The 15,826-nt window shown below is 36.5% G+C and overlaps 1 protein-coding gene across 2 annotated transcripts in view; it reads left to right on the top strand.

Annotated features, from left to right (window-relative positions):
• Positions 1-15,826, top strand: part of baiap2a (BAR/IMD domain containing adaptor protein 2a) — a 197,556-nt gene that overhangs the window by 40,735 nt on the left and 140,995 nt on the right. For both annotated transcript variants that reach the window (XM_030141211.1, XM_030141212.1), the window contains exon 2: positions 14,034-14,109. In XM_030141211.1, coding sequence (XP_029997071.1) covers positions 14,034-14,109 — 76 coding nt within the window. The remainder of the gene's footprint in view (positions 1-14,033; positions 14,110-15,826) is intronic.

The raw sequence follows: 15,826 nt of genomic DNA, 5'->3' as shown, positions 1-15,826 counted from the left end.
AGACTTTCTGGTAATAGTTTTGCTCATAGTCATTCTCTTCTTTCCATTATAAACAGTCTTTATGGACACTCCAACTATTTTTGAAATCTCCTTTGGTGTGACGAGTGCGTTCAGCAAATCACACACTCTTTGACGTTTGCTTTCCTGATTACTCATATGGGCAAAAGTTTCTGAAAAGGTATGGATAATAGTGTTAGGTATGATTATGACATCAATATATGTTTGGTTTCAAGACAATTGACGTAGTGCCTGCTGAGAAAAAACAACTAAATGTTCATTGTAAATTTTGCTTCCCCACCCTGTAAAATGTGAGAAGACATCAGATTAGCAGCAATAAAAATGTTTTTATTTCATTGTTTTCATATCACTTTCTGATATTGGGTTTTAAACACATATTTCTTTACTTCAGAAATTAAATACATGGATATTTTTGTAACTCTATAGAAAAAAAAAAAGAAAAACTCGATCGCATTGTTTGTTTTTGTGCCTAAGGAGGAATAAAAACACTCAAGAAAAAAATCTTGACTAAAGTTCCCATAATTCATACATGAAAGGGTTAAGTTATTCGTATGAGTAATAATAAATAAAATACAAACAAAAAAGAAAAACAAAAAAACAAAAAATCAACTTCCACAATATCTGCATTTGAATAAACACCGAAAAATATCGATACAGTACTTTTTAATATCGATACAGTATTGTTAAATGAAATATCGCGATATATTGCAGAACCGATATTTTCTTACACCCCTAATTGTAACGCAAGAGCTATTGAACATGTACCAAGTAAAATATTACTGAAAATTGATTAGTAATGCCTTACACTACTGTGTTACAGCATAAAAGTAATCCATTACTTTTGTAGTTACTCCCTACACTGCTAATAATAAAATCGCAGAAGCCGTCACGTGCAGGTCTGGCTCTAGCATTCGTCATTGATCAGCGGCGTTGACCAACAGGAGATTATGCCGCAACCTTACTATTTTTTCTTGGCAGGCTAATTAGGTTATGCTAAAGGTCTAAGCTGATCAAAACCTATTATACATTTAAAGCGCACGTTATGAAGAAGAGAATGACGAACTAACTGTACGTTTTGTCTCCTCACGTTATCGTCCTTCTTCGTCGTCGGTAGTCGTGGTTTTTCCGAGCTGTCCGGTCGTCAACACTTAACATGGGTTTAGAGATGTCACAAATACAGTAATTAATGGCTTCAGCGCTCGTCTAATCCCAGGCTTTCTTGGGTCTTTCCTCGGGGCTGGTTGCCATGTGGAGGAACAAGTGAGGAGGAAAGGAGTGAGGGAAGGGCGAGAAGGAACAGATGATGGGATCTTGGCTTGTGGTTGCGTGTGATTCCCCCTGGTTCTAATCAGCTGGTGTTACTTTGAAATTACCCACTTTGCTTGTCATTACTGTGTTGGTGTGTGAAGGTGCGTGTGTGTGCGTCTCATCGAGGACAGAACGAGCGGAGACGAATGAATTATATATCACGTTTTAAGTCAGCAATGTCTTTGCAAACGCCGACGATATTCCGACCGCTACTTTTTTAACGCTGAGGAGAAATTCATTTAGTCAGGGCGCAGGGAGAAATCATTTTAATCCTCTTACTAATGTTTTCCCTTATCTGCCGCCTTGTTCCTCCAGAGTTGTCCGTATTCTTCCGGTTTCACCTCACAGCGCACATGGGTGTCGGGGAGATTTGATTCATTTCGCGGCGCTCGTTTCTCTGCCCTCTTTTTAATTGTCTGCTTTTAATTTTTTTGCCCCCGAGTGCTGATAATGAATTTGTTCAGGCCTCGTACAGGCAGCTATAAAATGGACAGTTTCTCTATCTGGGGGGAAAAAAAAAGCAAGAGATTATACTTGAGCTGTGACATGTTTCTCATTTTATTATTTCTTTAATTGAATGATGATACAGGGAAGTGATTATACAGCGAGTGATTATGCACCTCTTTTTTTTTTTTTTTTTTTTTGTAAATCACGGAATTTATTACGATTTTCCGCTCTATCACTTGCTTGATCTTGCTTGCCGTCTCTTCGTCTTTTCTTTCTTTCTTTTTCCGTCTCTCTTCTCTTCGTGTCAGACAACTTTATGCGCCTCCTGGCCCCGTTTCCCAATTAGCCGCCACAATTAGGGTAACAATGTAGTACAAGAGAACTGGGATGATAAATTTAGCAACAATGGGAAGCGATTAAGAAAAGGAAAGGACCTACCTCATAGGTTTTTTTTTTTTTCCTTCCTTCTCCCTTGTATGACATTTAAAATACACTGTAATGTATGTCTATTATACAGTGTTGTGCAAGTTACTTCCAAACTGTAATCCATTACAGATTACTTGTTACTGTTATCTATAAGTAATTCCTTACCTTACAATAGTCGCTTTTCCATTGACCCTCAAATTGCGCAAATATAACTCGCGCATAAAAATTTACCTAATGGAAAAACCACAATTTCGCCAAAACTCTCATTTTTCGATTAAAAATTTTTGCGCTGGCAAGAGGTGGTTTTTCGGGCGTAGCGCAAATGGTATGTCACGCAAAACTGCAATGGAAAGACCTTGTTTTGCAACTAGAGTCAGGTGAATTAAAAAACCGGATGTTGACATATGTTACAACAAAAGAAGAAGAAGAAACATGTCGCGGTATGTGTGGACACACCAGTAAACTGTATCATTTTTTAAATTTAGTACGAGATAGAGGGGTAATATGTAGAGCCCGACCGATTAATCGGCCGATTAATCCCCACCCCCACCCCCCCGCGCGCGCTCTGACAAGGATGGACTGCTAATCCCCCCTGCTCCGACCCTTTGCATTTGAAAGTTGGGAAAATTATCTTTGTGAGATAAACAAAGTTGTATACAACTGTTAATCCACCTGTCCACAATTATCTAATATAAGATTATTATATCCTGTGTAGATCAGTGTTTTTATTTCATATATCGCCCAATATATTGGGTATTGGCCAATATTGGATATCGGCTGATATATTGGATATCGACATTTTTTTAGCCCCCAGTATCGGTATCGGCATCGGCCCCAAAAATCCCATATCGGTCGGGCTCTAGTAATATATAATAATAATGAATATATCTGTAAATCAACACCATATTCATGTTCGTCGCTATGTTTATGGAATGACTTCTCGTGTCATCTCACGATAATAAATAAGCAAATCATCGCATTTGTGATTTAATGGAAGAAACGACATTACGCACTTCTGTTTTTTCAACATTTAGTGAATATTGGTAAAGTTTTGTGCAGTTGTCCAATGGAAAAGCGACTAATGTTACTGTCTCAGAATTGTAATGTGTTACATGACTCCTGTATTACTTTTAAGTTGTTTTATACATATTCTGGTCATAAAAGGCGCATGCACAGTAGAACCCCCCCCGCCCCCCCCAATACAAGAGATAGAAGAGCTTTGGGACTCATAAATTTGCGCCCAACATACATGTGGACGGATAGCTCAGTCAGTAACGCTACAGTCTACTAGTGATGTCCCGATCTGGATTTGTATGCTTCTTATCCGATCCGTTTTTTTTTTTTTTTTTTTTTTTTTAGGATTAGTTTTGCCGATACCGATCTGATACGATCCAATACCGACTTTTTACAATAAAAGGCAAACGATTCCAAGGAGTCGAGCTACTGGGATCCGGTTCTCAAAAAGAACCGGTTCTCGATTCCCATCCCTAACTGTAATGCATTACTTTTGTAATGCGTTACTCCCAGCACTGCTTTTATATAATACTTTACTCAATAGGGAATCTCCTAATATGTAAAGTAAAGTTGTTCCATAACTTCTGTGTTTTGCGGTTTGTTTATCCAGAGGCAGGGGGTCAGTAAGTGTGCGTGCATATCCAGTATTTGTAAGGAATAGTCAGTCAGGCCTGTGTCAGTTACCTTTGGCCTCTTCAGTGGGAGAGTGTGCCGTAATGATGCTGCTGAGCTTTGCTTTGTTATGTAATCCTCCCACTAGTTCCAGCACCACCACTCTTTATTATAAAGCCTTTGTTAATGTAGGAGTGCGCACATATACACGTACAGGCATAAAATGTGAGCGTTGCGTGCACTCCTGTGACCCCATCCTCATCAATGAGATTCACTTTATATCCGAATCAGGCAGAGGAAAGAAACATTTAGGAATAAACACTCCCCTAGCGAGGCCCTGGGGGATGTGTTAGGCCTTTTATCTTCCCAGAGGCAGAGACTGTGGGGAAACCTTTATACGAGTGCAGCGTGTACTGGAAGATGGGATTCTCCTCCCAATTAAGCTTTTATCCTTCCGTATGTGAGGCTGACTCGGCTAGATGGTAAATAAAGGAAGCCCATTTGGAAAAGGAGCTGGTTTGTTCTGCCATTTCTTCACAGCAGCTTTGAATACAATTAGGTGAAAACAATAATCGTACTACAGCAAGTGTGTATTCCACTGTCTGTTTTGGTTTGAACCTGCACTCATTTTCTCCTGTTTTTTTTTTTTTTTTTTGGAGGGTGGGGTGGGGGGTAGTGTTTCCTTCAGGACTAAATGCTGTGTTTTCAGACATTTTAATTTTAACACAATCTGGCTGTGTTCCGCTGAGTTGCTGAGCCAGTACACAGTGGACTTGTTGTGATTCCATTTTGCCCGAGGGCTAGACCCAGTTAACAGGAAGATGGCCTTAATAAGGAGGGCGAGCTGCAGCGGCCGTGGGGAGTTAAACAACACCTGACCTGTCATTTTTTTTCATAGTTTTGGTTCTTTACTCAACTTCTATTTTCCACCATGAAGAATGGAAGTTATTTTCCAGGATATTTTCTACAGGGTGGGGAAGCAAAATTTACAATGAACATTTAGTTGTTTTTTCTCAGCAGGCACTACGTCAGTTGTTTTGACACCAAACATATATTGATGTCATAATCATACCTAACACTATTATCCATACCTTTTCAGAAACTTTTGCCCATATGAGTAATCAGGAAAGCAAACGTCAAAGAGTGTGTGATTTGCTGAATGCACTCGTCACACCAAAGGAGATTTCAAAAATAGTCGGAGTGTCCATAAAGACTGTTTATAATGGAAAGAAGAGAATGACTATGAGCAAAACTATTACCAGAAAGTCTGGAAGATACTATTAAAGAAGAATGGGAGAAGTTGTCACCCGAATATTTGAGGAACACTTGCACAAGTTTCAGGAAGCGTGTGAAGGCAGTTATTGAGAAAGAAGGAGGACACATAGAATAAAAACATTTTCTATTATGTACATTTTCTTGTGGCAAATAAATTCTCATGACTTTCAATAAACTAATTGGTCATACACTGTCTTTCAACCCCTGCCTCAAAATATTGTAAATTTTGCTTCCCCACCCTGTATATAATGCAAAGGGTAGCAGTTGTTTTGGCTTGTAGTCTAAGGACAGGAGTGGGTATTTAAAATGTTATTATGTTTGGCTAAAATTTACTTAAATGAGTGACCATTTTTGTCAAAAAAAATGTTGTAAGAAATGCATAGAACTGTGTTGAAATAATGCTAATACATTTGTGCACAGACTACTGATATTATTTGACAGTGGAAGCTATATTTTCAGAAATATTGGATTTTGAATAGCACGTGTATGTGAAAACTTTTGCTGGTGGACGAACGTGACATTACCCATGATGATCTGGTCAGTACCAGTACTTTATTAGGAATAAACTTATAGACTTACTATTGCTAATTATGCCCTGCGATGAACTGGCGATTTGTCCAGGGTGTACCCCGCCTTCGCCCCTATGTAGCTGGGATGGGCTCCAAGCGACCCCCGTGATCCTAGTGAGGATAAAGTGGGTTCAGAAAATGAATGAATGAAGGAATGAATGAATGAATGAATATTGCTAATTCTCCTTATTCATAAATGTTAGTATTGTGGCTCTAAAACAATACCAGCTGACACAAAAAACACAAAATGTGGCAAGGTCAAGGTTACTTTATTTATACCCGTAGGTAGATTTGTTTTGCAGTCTAGGTGATTGCCTTGGCATTACAACAACACTTACATTAAACATGCAAGACAGGCACTTGATCACACTTACAGACAGGACAAAAAGACAGGACAAAAACAAAAAGTGCTCAGTGTTCCACCATTCATCGGTATAGCAGCATGGATAAGTAAATAAAATAGGTGAGATCAAATAAATAAAAACAAGATGCAATAAAACACAATAAAAACCAGAAAAGATCAAAACAATCCAGGATAAAAACCAGAATAAGAACATACAATTAAAAAATTAAAAAAAAAAAAAAAAAAAAATGAAGTCACAATAATAATAAATAGAGCAAAGAAATGGAATAAATAACTAAGTTAGTAAAGTGCAATGTCACTATTTCTTATTGGGCTCAGTGAAGGCGACAGGAACAAAGCTGTTTTTATAACGCTGTGTCCTGAACCTTGGGACTAAGAACCTCCGTCCAGAGGAAAGGAGCTGAAATTCACCTCGTAAAGGATGGGAGTCATTGTTAAGAACTGATGAAGCCATCCTCTGTAACTGTTTAGTGTACAGGGAGGCGGAACAAGACTGGGACTCACCAATCAGGCGACTGGACCATCTCACTAACTGACAGTGGACGGATGTGACATGGTTGTCGTGGATCCCATCATACTGATGCTCGGCAGCCATGTCACCGTTCCCACAAATGATCCCTGTGCAAAAACTAGGATCAGAATTATTTATTGTATAGTTTATCATCATACTAAAGAGTAAATAACAATATAGAATTGTTATTTCTTAATAAAAATGCATATTATTAGAAAACTGTTGATTTAAAAAGTGACGTGTGACATTCTTCATGTATGTTTTGGCATAACATAAGCAGGATGGATCAGCACCATACTCCATATTGAACCTGTAAAAATAAAACGTGATATGTAGGATAGAATCTTATAAGAAAAATTGGGGAATCTAAAAGAATAGAAAATTTGTTTTTCAGGTAAATTCAGTTCAAATATAACTTGGCCATTTGTGACATGAAAATATAGCATTAATTGTGATGAAATTGGACATTTTTGAGCTGAAAACATAGTTCATATGAGCATCAACATGTTGAACAGAACTGAAATCCTGCACATTTGCAGAACTTGCATTTACCAACACAGAGTACCTTTAGGGATTCACTTAGATTGATTTCTTATGCACAAAGACAGAAATAAGACCTCCAAGCAAATGTTAGCCATGATTAAGTTGTTTGATGGTGAGAATGGGGGTGGGATTAAATAAGTTTTTCTTCTTCCCACTCCTTTTCGAGTGTAAATGAATGATTTTGGAGTTTTGAACATGCATGTATTCTGTAAATGCTCAAAATAAACCATCAGACCATTAAGCCAGTTGTCTGGAAAAAATAAACCTGTCTAGAAAATACTGATTTTATTCAGCCTAATAGTTAATATTTGGAGCACATATAATTAAAGTAAAAGGAAAATCCTCACTAGAGCTGGGTAATATGGGCAAAAAAAAAAAAAAAAATCTCAATATTTTTCAATATTATGGTCAATTTACACTTTTCTTGCTGCATTAACTGACAAAATATGATTGAAAAAATACTATTATTTGACTAAACCTGTGTACCATGTATGACTAGAAACACATGGACAGTTAATATATTACAAGGAACAAACAGGGTGTGTTTTAGGTTTTTGTTAAGCAAGAAATCTCTCAATAATCTAATATAATCTGAATTTAGCATTTTATGCATTTTTCATGATTTTCATGATCAAATTCTACAGAAGAGGATTAGCACCACTGGAAAAAAAGACAAAAAAAAAAAAGGTCCAATATATATATTTTATATTATTATTCTGAGGAAAATCAGAATCATGAGAAAAATGTCAGAATTCTGACTTATTTTCTCAGATTTCTGACAGTTTTAAATATTTTTTTTTTAAATTATTGCTCTGATATTAAAGTCAGAATTATGTGATAAAAGTCTGAATTCTGACTTATTTTCTCAGAATTCTGACTTTTTTCTCAAAATTCTGACTTAAATGACTTTATTCTCAGAATTCGGACTTTACTCGCAGAACTCTGACTTTTTTCTCAGAATAACAAAAAATATATATATATTTTGGACCTTAGTTTAATTTTTTTTTTTTTTCCAGTGGCCCTAATCCTCTTTTGTAAAATTCATTTGATATCTTTGAATGTTATTCTAAGACAAATTACAGAAAGTACAGTGGTATTATGTTTCACTTCAGTTTTGCCGTTAAACTGAGCGGAAGTATTCGTAAATAAATACTCTTTTTTTTTCTTTGTTCATATGTTTGTAATGTGTGATACGTCAGGTTTGTTGCTTGCAACAATAAACAAAGGCTGCTTATTTTAGAGATAAAGTATTGTTTTTTATGTTAATTTATTTTATCAGATACAGGATTAAAACCAATTATTCTCAAATTTTAATCCCGACCCAATAATTTACCGTATCTATCCTTGGTCTAAATAACCAAAATATAATTAGCTCCGATTGCGTTTTTACAGTTGGAAATGGTTGTGTCTGAATATATCCTCTTTCATTGTGAGCCTATTTTTGTACTGCAGTCCAGTTTTTTTTTTTTGTTTTTTTTTTTGCTTTACAGACTTTTGAGGCATTCGCAGTCGTGCAGAGGCATAGTAAAATCGGTCGGTAATAAAAGTATTGGTGGCTTTTTTCTGACTCATTGGTTTTTTGTTCTGTAGGCGTGTTATGCTGCACTCCAACCACTTGAACTGCAATTCATGATGTGATACACATATGCACACACACACACACACACACACACACACACACAGCTCAATTTTGGCGCTCATTAAAAACAAAAGACAGACAGCGAGATGAAGGGAAGAAAAGCAAAAATCCTCAAGTGTGACTGAAGATAAGACGATAGGATTTTCAGGATGAGCGACTGGGGTTGTTTCAGGTTGACACCAGTGGCATGTGTGCTGTATTCTTCTGCCACATTGTGAATCTGGGCTGGGAGTAGATTATTAAGTGTTCTACTGCAGTATTGATGGCTTGTGTGGGGACTGCTGCTGCTGCAGTGTTGTGGTTGTCTCTGTCCCCTGGCTGTTCCTGACTAGCTGACTGGGGACCCACTAATTGGAGGAAGCCCTGGAGGAGCAGAGGAGGAAGGAAAGGAAAGGTAGAAGAGAAGTGGAGGAAACAACGGTGGTGGCAGATGTCAGGCGTCATGCATTCTCTGAATGTACACCGCCCCCCCCCCACACACACACACACTAATACAGGATATGCATACATTTACTTTGTGCTGTACGTTACACATCTGTGTTGTGGATCTATCTATCTGTCTGTCTATCTATCTATCTATCTATCTATCTATCTATCTATCTATCTATCTATCTATCTATCTATCTATCGTTCTATCGTTCTATCGTTCTATCGTTCTATCTATCGTTCGTTCTATTGTTCGTTCTATCGTTCGTTCTATCGTTCTATCGTTCTATCATTCTATCTATTGTTCTATCGTTTTATCTGTCTATTGTTCTATCTATCTATCGTTCTATCTATCGTTCTATCGTTCTATTGTTCTGTCAATCGTTCTATCTATCGTTCTATCGTTCTATTGTTCTATCTATCGTTCTATCGTTCTGTCTATCGTTCTGTCATTTTATCTGTCTATCATTCTATCTATCGTTCTATCGTTTTATCTGTCTATCGTTCTATCTATCATTCTATCGTTTTATGTCTATCGTTCTATCATTCTATCGTTCTATCGTTCTATCATTCTATCTATCTGTCGTTCTATCGTTCTATCGTTCAATCTGTTATTCTATCGTTCTGTCGTTCTATCTATCGTTCTATCATTCATTCTATCTATCATTCATTTTATCTATCATTCTTTCTATCGTTCTATCTATCATTCTATCATTCTATCATTCTATCTATCATTCTATCTATCATTCTATCGTTCTATCTATCTATCTATCTATCTATCTATCTATCTATCTATCTATCTATCTATCTATCTATCTATCTATCTATCTATCTATCTATCTATCTATCGTTCAATCGTTCTATCTATCGTTCAATCGTTCTATCAATCGTTCAATCGTTCTATCTATCATTCTATCATTCTATCTATTGTTCTATCATTTTATCTGTCTATCGTTCTATCTATCGTTCTATCATTCTATCATTCTATCTATCGTTCTATCATTTTATCTGTCTATCGTTCTATCTATCTATCATTCTATCTATCGTTCTATCGTTCAATCTGTCATTCTATCTATTGTTCTGTCATTCTATCTATCGTTCTATCATTCATTCTATCTATCTATCATTCACTTTATCTATCATTCTTTCTATCGTTCTGTCTATCGTTCTATCGTTCTATTGTTTTATCTATCATTCTATCTATCGTTCTATCTATCGTTCTATCTATTGTTCTATTGTTCTATCATTCATTCTATCTATCATTCTATCGTTCTATCTATCTATCTATCGTTCTATCGTTCTATCTATCGTTCTATCTATCGTTCTATCATTCTATCATTCTATCTATTGTTCTATCGTTTTATCTGTCTATTGTTCTATCTATCTATCGTTCTATCTATCGTTCTATCTATCTATCGTTCTATCTATCGTGTTCTGTCGTTCTGTCTATCGTTCTATCTATCGTGTTCAATCTATCTGTCTGTCTGTCTGTCTGTCTGTCTGTCTGTCTGTCTGTCTATCTGTCTATCTATCTATCTATCTATCTATCTATCTATCTATCTATCTATCTATCTATCTATCTATCTATCTATCTATCTATCTATCTATCTATCTATCTTTTTATTAAATAAGTGCCTATATTGGAAACATCATGATGCAACAGTTTTCTCAGATGCAGTTTTTAAAATTTTTATGGCATGTCCTTTGTGGTGGACAGTTTTCTTTTCTTTTTTTTGTATAAAATTGTGAAACTCCTTTCCACAAATGTGGACAGAAAACCTATAGCTGAGTCTTAGGAGGTTAAAACGCATTTTTATACACTTGCCTTTATGCAATGTCTCTTTTTAATGTTTTTAATCTTTTTAATGTTGAATATTTCATTTTACCCCATTTTGGTTATTCATTTACATTGAAATACATGCTCTTTTTATACCATTCCTTCATTTTGGCATTGATCTGACAACATCATGTTCTGTTATTTCTGCCCTCTCCACTATGATACATTCAAAGTTAGTTATGTTTTCATGTTTTCTATGTTGTGTTGGTGTTTTTGTTTTGCACTTTTGCACTTTTGCTTTGTCTGTCAAAGCACTTTGTAAACTCAACTTTTAAAGGTAAAAAAGGTATTATTATTATTATTATTATTATTATTATTATTATTATTATTATTATTATTATTATTATTGCTGAGTGCCTTCTCATTTCTGGAATCTGAAATATTTATTTATTTTTACCAATATGCAGTATTTTGCTATAATCACTGTTTTTTCTTGTTTCTTCCATAAATAGGCTTAGCTCAATTATTACATAATCAGCATACTGCAGTTATTTAAGCGAACTGCAATTGTTTTGCATAATCACAACAACAACGTCTATTCACTAGTGGTTTTATAATTATGTGGAATGAGCAGAAGAATGGAGCGCTGGCCTTGGTGGAGATCTGGTCTCTGATGGCGTCACTAAATGACTCCTCTTCATTAACTGCAATATACTGTGTGTATTTAAAGAAATCTGTATGTAGATGAGTTAGGTTTGTACTATACTAGTAGTGGAAAATCAAAAAAAGACATGTTAGTTGCTGTTATGTGCATAGTGATTGGATATCAAATCATTTTTTTATGAATAGATAAGATAATTCTGACTTTTTTTTTGTGTCTTTTTTACATAATGGACTCTTTGCATACCCCCACTACTTCCTGATCTTCAGGTGGGTTCGTTATTTCCTGTCTTTCAAGATTGGACACATTGATTAATCCAGGTGTGTTTGCTACTTCTTGTTGGGACTACTGATTAATTAGGCGCACCTGGATTAATCAGTGTGTCCAATCATGAAAGACAGGAAATAAAAGACCCACTTGAAGTTCAGGAAGTAGTGGGGCTGTGCATAGAGCCCATTGTCTCACGTGTAACTAACACAAATAGCATATTTGATGATTATTGCCCCGCCCCCAAAGGGAAGGGAAGTGGTATTGTTTTTGGTTCGGTTTGTTTCATTCATTCATTCAAGCTTTATTAAGGACACAAAAACTAGGTCCATAGGATGAGATAAAAAAACCATACACGATAAAAAGAAAAGAAATGGCATAAATCCATATATTGTTTGTTTGTGAACACTGTAGCAGCAAAACTATAGGTTCAAGTCATACCAAATTGGGTTTATACATTACCAGTGACCTAGAATAGATGCCATTACATTTTTGGGAAAGGTGGGTCAAAGTTCAAATTTTTTATGAGTTTTTTAAAAAATCTTCCCATTTACTTATAATGGGTGAAATACATGCAAGGGGCAGGGTTTGTTGTGCCTGGCACCATTTGTTTGTACATTGTTTTCCATCATTTGACATGAGCTCTTTTTTAAAGTCATCATCTTCTTTGATCACACTCTTCTTCTTCTGTGGGTTCAATAGACGTAAAAGTAGCACAGCAGCAGTTGACTATATTTACAGATTTTCTACTATTAGATGAGATGAGATTAGATTATGATAGAACTGTATTGATCCTTTGGGCAAAACCCTCAGGAAATTGTTGTTCCATTAGGGTTAGGGTTAAACCTGTGGCATGATCAGCATGTGCACAGCTGTAAATAGTATATGTAACTTTCTTGATTTGTGTTTCTCTTGATTTTGCACTTCTTTTGCTCTTGTGTGCTTTAGTACTTTTGCTGCTGTAAACCTGGAATTTCCCCTTGTCAGACTAATAAAGGCTTATCTTATCTTGTCTTGTCTTGTCTTGTCTCATCTTAAATTATCTTATCTTGTCATAAATGATCCTAAATTATCTTAAATTACCTTATCTTGTCTTGTCTTAAATTATCTTATCTTGTCTTGAATTATCTTAAATTGTTATCTTGTCTTATTTTATCTTATGATATCTTATATCTTGTCTTCAAATATCTCGTCTTGTCTTAAATTATCTTGTCTTGTCCTAAATTATCTTATTTTGTCTTGTCTTGTCTTGTCTTGTCTTGTCTTGTCTTGTCTTATCTTATCTTATCTTATCTTATCTTATCTTATCTTATCTTATCTTATCTTATCTTATCTTATCTTATCTTATCTTATCTTATCTTATCTTATCTTATCTTATCTTATCTTATCTTGTCTTGTCTTGTCTTGTCTTGTCTTGTCTTCAATTATCTTATCTTGTCTGGCCTTGTCTTGTCTTATCTTATCTTGTCTTATCTTATCTTGACATGTCTTATCTTATCTTGACATGTCTTATTTTGTCTTGTCTTAAATTACCTTATGTAAGTGTATGTGTATCATTCAGCCGTTATCTCAGTTGTACTACACTGGTGGTAATAACAGAACAGTAACAGTTTTGCTGTTTATTAAATGAACTGTGTCACCTTTAACTGTGTCACATACCATTATTGTTCCTGCCCCCATCACAGTGAATCCCTGTCATAGTGGATCCAACACAGTCCATACTACAGCCCTTGTTTACATTATACATGAAGAGTTCCAGCAGTATTTTCCAGTCTGGATGGTATCCACTCCGTCCGTACCCATACCACAGCCTCTTCTTTGAATTTACGAGTACCTCTCACACTCCTCCGCTAACCACCCCCTGCCACTTCTACCTTCTCCCACCTAGACAATTTGTAACGATAAGGGGGCAGGATGTGGGCGGAGGAGCCTGTTGCTGCTCTCATTTGCATTCAAGGCAACCAGCGAGTGTATCCAAAGGCTTTTTTACTTTGTACAAGACAGATTTAGTGCAGCAGAGGGAGGTTTGTGTACGAGAGAAACACAAGAAGAGCAGAAAAGAATGTGTAATAGAAAGAGAATGAATAGAACGAGCTGTAAGTCTTTACTGCCCTTGACCCGTTCTGCTGATAAGTGAAACCACCGCCTCACATTTATCTCTTGTTTTCTTTTTCAGACCATCATGGAGCAGTTCAACCCCTGCTTACGGAACTTTGTTGCCATGGGGAAGAACTATGAAAAGGCCCTCGCCAGTAAGTAGTTTTTTTTTTTTTTTTTTTCACATTTATTTTCGCCCTGGTCCCTCTTTCGCTGCAGGTTTAGGCACACAGCCAAACCGGAGCTCACTCTGTCTCTGTTTCTCTCCCCCCTTAGGTGTATCTATCTACCCATTTCTTTCTTTTTATCAAAGTAAAAAAAAAAAAAAGGACAAAATTTATATTTTCCTGCCAAACTGATAAGCCTTATCATGTGGAGCACAGCCTCTGGTGTGTCTTGTAGTTTGTTGTGGAGGTGTATTCAGTGAAACATGAAGGGTCTCTAATCTGATGCAGGAGTGGGTAACCCTCACTCATATTCACAAAGGAAACAAAACCCTTAGAGCAACACACTGTGGATTTAGATACCGTCCATGTCCTTCTGACTTGATAACAACAGCCCTAAACTTTCCCTCTAAACAGCGCTTCACCTTTACCCTTAGGGGTCAGAGCCTATGTTTTTTGAGTACTTTTGATTTTGCCTTTATATACTATATACAGAAATGTTTATTATACCCGTTTGGTATCTTTTTTTCAGCGTAACTTCATCCGTCTCATCTGTCTATTATTTTTTCACTACTATATCAACATAAAAGGCCAAAAAACACAAAAAATATAAAATCCGATTTGAAAAATGTATATAATTTATGACATAAAAAACACAAAGATGCTTAAAGGTGCGGGAGACTTTCATGACCAATTTTTCCTCCCATCTGTCAAACGTTAGTCATATCCTCAGTATCATGAATCTTTCAGTCTTTCTGTGATTATTCACCTGAACCTCTCGCATTACGGTGAACACTTTCAAAGTGCCATCCACCATAAACAAACTGTGTTTACAAACAGAACTGGGAGGTAACTCGGGCATCTTCGGAATTTTGTTGCGATGTGCATCGTGGGAAAGGGGGGGTCATGCAGCCGCCTGCCGCAGCAGCGGCGGCACAATCATATGATATTATATGGATGAAACAAACACGACGTGGAAACGTCTGAGACGCGGAAACGGCTGGAGGAATATGCATAGAGTGAAGGGAGCTCCTGCCGTTTCCGCATTGTGTCTGTTCCAGCTGTACGAGCCTCCGTTTCCCACAATGCACGTTTCAACAAAGGTCCGAAGATGCCCGAGTTACCTCCCGGCTCTGAATGTAAACACACATTTTGTTTCTGGTGGGTGGCACTTTGAAATTGTGCACTGTGATGCAAGAGATTCAGGTGAGTAATCACAGAAAGACTGACAGATTCATGATACTGAGGCTATGACTGACGTTTGACAGATTTAATGAAAAATTGGTCACGAAAGTCTCCCGCACCTTTAACAAACTTTTTCAAAGACTGTAAAAGTTAATATTGGTTCCAAATATTAGGTATATAAAATGAAAATTGTAATAAATTAAAACTATACTCAAATATTTGACATAAAAGCATATCTTTACATAGGCGTCCCCCCCCCGTCCTCCCGGTTTCCATATCCGGTTCATGTGGGGGTCATTCTCACCCTTACCTGTAATGCTAATGCAGTCTGTGGATTAGAATCTGCAGATTCAGCCAGTTTTTTCCGTTTTGAAACAGGACAAAAAATGACGAAGATACGATCAGAAATATAACACCCCCCCACCTCATTTTCATACTTTTATTCACGTTTGTTTGCTCCAGTTTCAAACCATCATATCTCCAGTTGCGTTTGCACTATCAACATCTAATAAAAAGTGGGAGA

This window comes from Sphaeramia orbicularis, chromosome 8 (genome assembly GCF_902148855.1).
Source record: "Sphaeramia orbicularis chromosome 8, fSphaOr1.1, whole genome shotgun sequence".
In the NCBI taxonomy this organism is placed as follows: domain Eukaryota; kingdom Metazoa; phylum Chordata; class Actinopteri; order Kurtiformes; family Apogonidae; genus Sphaeramia; species Sphaeramia orbicularis.
Note: the sequence above shows the minus strand (reverse complement) of the source record. Positions and strands in the feature narration are given on the sequence as shown.